Raw genomic sequence first — 7,366 nt, 5'->3', positions numbered from 1 at the left:
TGACGAACATGAGAAACATTTAATGCATCGGCATGCAGGCACTAAACACATGCATGGAGCGGCTGTCCAAACAGGCCCTAGTGCGAGTGAGGCCCGATCGGGTGGCTGTTTCCTTCATTTTCTTTTTCTGAACGTGAAAGAGACAGGTACTTTCCTTATTTAGCCGGCCACTGGATCATACTAGTGGGCAGTCCGCCGCCCACTAGACGCGTCCAATGGACATTGTGAAGTGGTCCGCAGAAATGTCCGGCCGGCGAGAGGCTGTGATCAGTGTCTCTAGCATTTCCAGCACGAGGCGGAGATGACGGGCTTGCCCTTCCATCCAAGCACTAGGCACCCCTTCTCCTCGGCCACCGTGTACCCGCTGCCGCCGGCCTTCTCCAGCCACTCCCGCGCCTTGGCCGCCATCTTGATCGGCATGGACTGGAAGCCCGCGCGGCTCATGCGGCGCCGCCACTGGTCCGCGCGCTCGTGCCGCTCCACGCGCGCCGCGCCCTCGCACCCGACCACGTTGCGGATCTCGGCGCCATAGTAGAACTGCTCCACGCGCGCGCGGCGGGCGTCGGAGCGCGGGAGAGCCGCGTCCAGCGCATCGAACAAGGCGGCGTAGTAGTGGAGCGCCTCCATGAACCGCCCGAGGAAGAATGGCCCGTTGTGTCCGGCGTCCTGTTCCACGAGCACGAATGCCTTGGGCGACAGCTTGCGGATGGTCTGCAGCATGGAGTTGAGCGCGCTGCGGCTCTCCTTCACCACGCAGGGCAGCTCCAGGACGCTGTTGATGGCGACGGCCTCGTGGGCATCGATGCAGAGACCGTCAACGTGGAGGCTCTCCAGGGTGCGGTCGATGGCCCTGAACTCGAGGCACATCCCGAGCTCCCCCGGGTACGCCTCGATCTCGCGCCCGACGGCCCTCATGGTGTCCACGCGGGCGCCGACGCCGGTGACGCGCACGCGTGCCGGCTTGCCGCCGGCCCGCGTTGCAAGGCCGTCGAGCAGGTGACGCCACTGGTGGCCGCGGTTCAGGCCCATTGTCATGCCAAGATCAACCACATGGACGTTGCTCTCTCCATCGAAGGCTTCCAGGATGGACGCGTTCGCCACGAAGTGCGCGAAGCGCAGGTACGGGCACAGCTCGTACGCCACGGCGAGCGCCTCGCCGCGAGCTCCGTCAAGGCACGACGACCGCGAGACACTGAACGCCATGCTCGCCGGGCCCAGGGCCGGCGGGTGCGCCAGGGCCAGCCGGTCCGCCAGGTCCTGCAGGAAGCACGACGCGACGCACTGGAACGCCGTGCCGTGCACGGGCGCGCCGACCTGGAGCTCGCGCAGCAGCGCCGCCGCCTGTGCGCGGTCGCGGCACGCCACCGCCTCGGCGCATGCAACATGAAGCTGCATGAGCCGCATGCCGTCAGCCCCGCTGCCACCGCCACCGGCCCCGACATCTCCTACAGCGACCACAGCCTCACCTGCTTGTTCCTCATATCCACCACCGGCCACCGGCGGCGAGTGCTCCAAAGCCTCCATGGCCTCCACCTTCTGCTTGCAGGTCTCAAGGACGTCGCGGAACTGCTTCGTCTTCCTGACCCGCGACGACTCGAAGTCGGCCTGCGCAGGCGGCCATGAGGCGTTGTACGGCGAGCTGAGGTAGTCGACCTTGGTCGCCTTGGGAGCCCGGGGGCCGAGCTCCAGCTCGACGCCTTCGAGCGCTACCATTCTGTGAGGATGGTCATAGTCTAGCTCTTGATTAGTGCAAATTGAAGCACCTTCCTGTGTTTGCATGAAGTAGGGAAGGGGTTGGTTGCCATGCCCACCATTTACGTGTGTGTGATGAACTGGATAGTTAACTAGGTCTTTGCTGAATTTTCTCTATTTTGGACCTAGCCCAATAGCAGTTTAAGAAATTCTTAATAAATCCTAAAGACCCACGCAGCCCATTCGTGCAAGTCAAGAGGTGGAACTAAAGTTTAGTCCCACATTGCTAGTTTAGAGGGAGTTGGACCTCTTTATAAGAGAGGCTTTTTCTCCACATGTATGAGGATGAGAACAAGAGGGACATCCACGCGTGCTCCTCCTCCGCCGCCCGCCTCGCTGCGGGTTGCGGGAATGAGCGGATGTCTAAATTTTGCCACGCACGACGGGTATACGAAAGGTCACACGGAAGCTGAAATGTTTTTGCTGTACTAGAGATTGAATACAAACGGCGCACCTCTTCGCCTGCCGCCTGTTCGTTTCGTCTCCCTCGTTCTCTTCAGCTCCCGGTGCAGCCTCTCGCCTCCTTCTCCTGCGCCTATAAAAGGGAGGTCGCTCTTCTCAGAGAGACGCACCAGAACCTCTTCTTCCTCTCGCCTCAAGTTCCTGAGCACTGCGCCACTGCTACTACGTTCTTCCCCATCCCGGCTTGCGGCGTGCACCGCAGGTCGAGACAGTAGGCCTCCGGAACCGCACCTTTTGAGTCCTGTACGGGAGAAGGGTGATAAGATTTTTGGGGAGCGCTCAGCGCGACTACTGACTTCTTCGTCACGGACGCCCCGGACTCCGACGACTACTTCCCCAACGACGACTTCTTCCCCGACGTCGACAACCTCCTCGACGACATGGCTGGCGAGGACACCGACCCCAAGACCGGTGCATCTGCTCCCGTTCCGTATGTTCTCATACTCTTTCTGTTAGAGGTTCTGTCACAACTTCTTGCTCTAGTGTCCGTTCTAGATGTGTTCGGTTCTAGTTCATATATACAGATGCTATTTACCTTCTCTCTATCGAATTGCATGACTTGTTTTATCTCTGCTATATTAGTCATGCTTTATCTAGTATTTCTGTCAATAAAATCATTCGGAAAATTGATCATATTTCCAACAATCCAAAAACGTTATTATAGGCAATTTACCCTGAGTGGTTTTGCTGCTTCCATGAGACCTTCTATGTTTGAGGGTATCCACTATAAGAGGTGGCACATGAGAGAAGTCTTATGGTTTCAAACGATGAGTTGCTATGACGCCACTCTTGGCAAACCTGAAGGAGAGCTTGATGCTCAACAGGCACAAGCTTTTTAGAAAATGGATACTCTGTTTAAGGCTGCTCTCTTGAGTGTTCTTGGTGAGAACATAGTTGATGCGTATGCGTCAATTGATAATGGAAAAGATATGTGGGATGCACTCGAGGCCAAGTTTGGGGTCTCGGATGCTAACACTGAGTTTTACATCATGGAGAAATTCTATGATTACAGGATGACTGAAGAGCGCTCCGTGGTTGAGCAAGCTCATGAGATACAATCATTTGCTAGAGAACTTGAGCACTTCAGTTGTATGCTACTAGACAAGTTTGTTGCCGGAGGTATCATCACTAAGCTTCCTCCTTCGTGTATGAACTTTGCTACCTTACTGAAACATAAGAGACAGGAGTTTTCCGTCCCAGATCTCATTGGCACTCTTGATGTGGAAGAAAAGGCGAGAGCAAAGGACACATGTGCTCGAGGTATTGAGGGAGGATCTAGTGCCAATCTGGTACAGAAGAAGAACTTCCAGCCCCACAAGTTCAAGAACAAGGGCAAATTTGATGGTAAAGCAAAATTTGATGGGAAGAACAAGGTTGTGCAACACACGAACTTCAAGAAGAAGAATGACAAGAAGAAAGGTGTTTGTCATGTGTGTGTGGATCCTGATCATTGGGCTTCTAGTTTCCCTAATCGCTATGACAAGCGTCATCCTGGGAAAGGCGGCAAGACCGCTAATGTTGTCATTGGAGACATTGACATGAAGGATGCTGGGTATGGTATATTTCCTACTATTCTTTCAGTATTTCATTCTCCTGATTGGTTGATTGACACGGGTGCTAATGTGCATGTATGTGGTGATATTTCCATGTTTTCATCCTATTAGACCGCAGGGACTTCAACTGTGCTGATGGGCAACGGTTCAAGTGCTTATGTTCGTCGTGTTGGCACGGTCGATCTGAAGTTTACTTCAGGGAAGATCGAGCGGCTGAAGAACGTGCATTATGTCCCCTTCGTCAATAAAAATCTTGTTAGCGGATCTCTTCTATGTAGAGATGGCTATAAGCTTGTCTTTGAGTCGAATAGATTTGTAATATCCAAGTATGGAACCTTTGTCGGTAAAGGCTATGAGTCAGGAGGCCTGTTTCGTTTATCCTTATCAGACGTTTGCAATAAAGTTGTTAATCATGTTTACAACAATACTGAATCAAATGTGCGACATTCACGTCTTTGTCATGTTAACTTTGGTTGCATGTTGCGACTAGCGAAGTTGAACTTAATCCCTAGTTTCACCACTGTCAAGGGATCCAAGTGTCAAGTGTGTGTGCAAGCTAAGCAACCTCGTAAGTCTCATGTGACTGCGGAAACAAGAAATCTTGCACCACTAGAACTCATACATTCAGATCTATGTGAAATGAATGGTGTTTTGACAAAAGGTGGAAAGAAATATTTCATGACGTCAATTGATGACTCCACTAGATATTGCCGTGTGTATCTTCTGAAATCTAAGGATGACGCTTTGAACTTTTTCAAGATCTATAAAGCTGAAGTGGAAAACCAACTTGATCAAAAAATCAAGAGGCTTAGGTCCGATCGGGTGGAGAATATTTTTCCAATGAATTTGATGCTTTTTGTGCGGAACATGGTATAATCCATGAGAGGACGCCTCCCTATTCACCTCAGTCAAATGGGGTGGCCGAAAGAAAGAATTGTACTCTAACAGATTTGGTTAACGTCATGTTAGACACATCGGGTCTCTCCAAGGCATGGTGGGGGGAGGTGATATTGACTGCATGTCATGTCCTAAACTGAGTTCCCACAAAGAATAAAGAGATAACTCCATTCGAGGAATGGGAGAAGAAACGATTAAAACTCTCTTATCTACGAACCTGGGGTTGTTTGGCGAAAGTCAATGTGCCAATTCCAAAGAAGCGCAAGCTTGGACCAAAGACCGTTGAGGGAGTCCTGGATTAGGGGGTATCCGGATAGCCGGACTATATCCTTTGGCCGGACTGTTGGACTATGAAGATACCAGATTGAAGACTTCGTCCCGTGTCCGGATGGAACTCTCCTTGGCGTGTAAGGAAAGCTTGGCAATACGGATATGTAGATCTCCTTCCTTGTAACCGACTCTGTGTAACCCTAGCCCCCTACGGTGTCTATATAAACCGGAGGGTTTAGTCCGTAGGACCAAGAACAACAATCATACCATAGGCTAGCTTCTAGGGTTTAGCCTATTCGATCTCGTGGTAGATCAACTCTTGTAATACCCATATCATCAATATCAATCAAGCAGGAGTAGGGTTTTACCTCCATCGAGAGGGCCCGAACCTGGGTAAAAACATCGTGTCCCCTGTCTCCTGTTACCATCCGCCTAGACGCACAGTTGGGGACCCCCTACCCGAGATCCGCCGGTTTTGACACCGACATTGGTGCTTTCATTGAGAGTTCCTCTGTGTCGTCATCGTTAGGCTTGATGGCTCCTTCAATCATCGATAGCGATGCAGTCCAGGGTGAGACTTTTCTCCCCGGACAGATCTTTGTATTCGGCGGCTTCGCACCGCGGGCCAACTCGCTTGGCCATCTGGAGCAGATCGAGAGTTACGCCCCTGGCCATCAGGTCAGGTTTGGAAGCTTAAACTACACAGCCGACATCCGCAGAGACTTGATCTTCGACGGATTCGAGCCCCTGCCGAGTGCGTCGCACGGTCAGGATGAGCATGATTTAGCTCTGCCGTCGGACAGTGCTCTGGAGATCGCACCCACAACCGCTCTGACCCTTAATCCGGAGCCTATGGCGCCATCCGTGGACGGGTGGCTAGACCCCACCACGGAGGCCGCAGTTTCAGCAGCGATCGAGCCGAGTACTGACCTTACCCTTCACAAGAGCCATGACGCCAAACTGCCGGATTCTTCCCCGGCCACTGACTTCGAACCGCCTGCACCCGTGCCTATCGAATCCGACTGGGCGTCGATCATGGTGTTCACCTCCGCGGATATCTTTCAGCACTCGCCCTTCGGCGACATACTAAACTCATTAAGGTCCCTCTCCTTGTCAGGAGAAACCTGGCCGAACTATGTCCGGCAAGATTGGGATGCGGATGACGAAGAAATTCGCCGCCCACCCACCACCCACTTAGTAGCCAGTGTCGACGATTTGACCTACATGATCGACTTCAACTCCAAAGACATCGACGGTATGGACGACGATGCAGGAGACGAATAGGAACCACTGCCCACAGGGCACTGGACAGCCACCTCATCCCATGATGTATACATGGTGGACACACCCAAAGAAAACGACGACGAGGAACGGAAGGACGCCGCGAAGGATCGTTCCTTCGAGAAGCAGTCAAAGCGGCAGCGTAAACGCCGCTCCAAATCCCGCCTCGGCAGAAACAGCGATCATATAGGCCCAGCGATAGAGCAGGGTGAGCCAGCGGACGACGAACACGGCATTAAACAACCGTTCGACGATGGCAACATGGAGAATCAAACCGAACAACCCGTCTCCGACAAAGATAACAGTCCGGATGACATCACACCAGACAAGCTCCTGGAGCAGAAAAATCTCCATCAAAGGCTTGTCGCCACCGCGCGGAGCCTGAAAAAGCAGAAGCGAAAGCTCAAGGCTGCGGAAGATACACTCAGAATCAGATGGAGTAAAGTACTCAACGCCGCAGAAAAGTATGGCGGCAGTCGCCACACAAAGAGCTACCCGAAGCGAAAGCTACTACCTGAATTCGATGATGAGGCCTTAGAGCCCCCGCAATCAAAAAACAAAACAGCCATCCGGTCGGATAGACGACCTCGTGGCCAACATAGAGTGGCAAACGACACCGCACACAAACCAGTACGCGATCCACGTGAGGACTCGCATCAAAAGGACGGCCCAACCAGATCCATCTACGGGCCAGGAAAGCGTGCTCCAGCACGCAATGCAACACAACAAAAATCCGAACACCACGGTACACCCAAATACATGGGTGCCGCACACCCCCTGTGTTTCACCGATGAGGTGCTGGACCATGAATTTCCAGAGGGATTCAAACCCGTAAACATAGAGGCATACGACGGAACGACAGACCCTCGGGTCTGGATTGAGGACTACATCCTCCATATCCACATGGCTCGAGGAGACGATCCCCATGCCATCAAGTACTTACCCCTCAAGCTCAAAGGGCCAGCCCGGCACTGGCTTAAAAGCCTCCCCGCAAACACAATTGGAAGTTGGGAAGAGCTCGTGGACGCTTTTCGGGCAAATTTTCAAGGGACCTATGTCCGACCACCGGATGCAGATGATTTAAGTCATATAACTCAACAGCCCGAAGAGTCAGCCCGAAAGCTTTGGAACATGTTTCTCACTAAAAAGAA

At 52.8% G+C, this 7,366-nt stretch overlaps 1 protein-coding gene across 1 annotated transcript; it reads right to left on the bottom strand.

Moving 5' to 3' along the window:
* Positions 1-276: 276 nt before the first annotated feature.
* Positions 277-1,779, bottom strand: LOC123057069 (GRAS family protein RAD1-like). Its single transcript, XM_044480229.1, has one exon. The coding sequence runs from the start codon at positions 1,777-1,779 to the stop codon at positions 277-279; it is 1,503 nt and encodes a 500-aa protein (XP_044336164.1).
* Positions 1,780-7,366: the final 5,587 nt, after the last annotated feature.

Source organism: Triticum aestivum, chromosome 3A, assembly GCF_018294505.1.
Source record: "Triticum aestivum cultivar Chinese Spring chromosome 3A, IWGSC CS RefSeq v2.1, whole genome shotgun sequence".
Classification (NCBI taxonomy): Eukaryota; Viridiplantae; Streptophyta; class Magnoliopsida; order Poales; family Poaceae; genus Triticum; species Triticum aestivum.
Note: the sequence above shows the minus strand (reverse complement) of the source record. Positions and strands in the feature narration are given on the sequence as shown.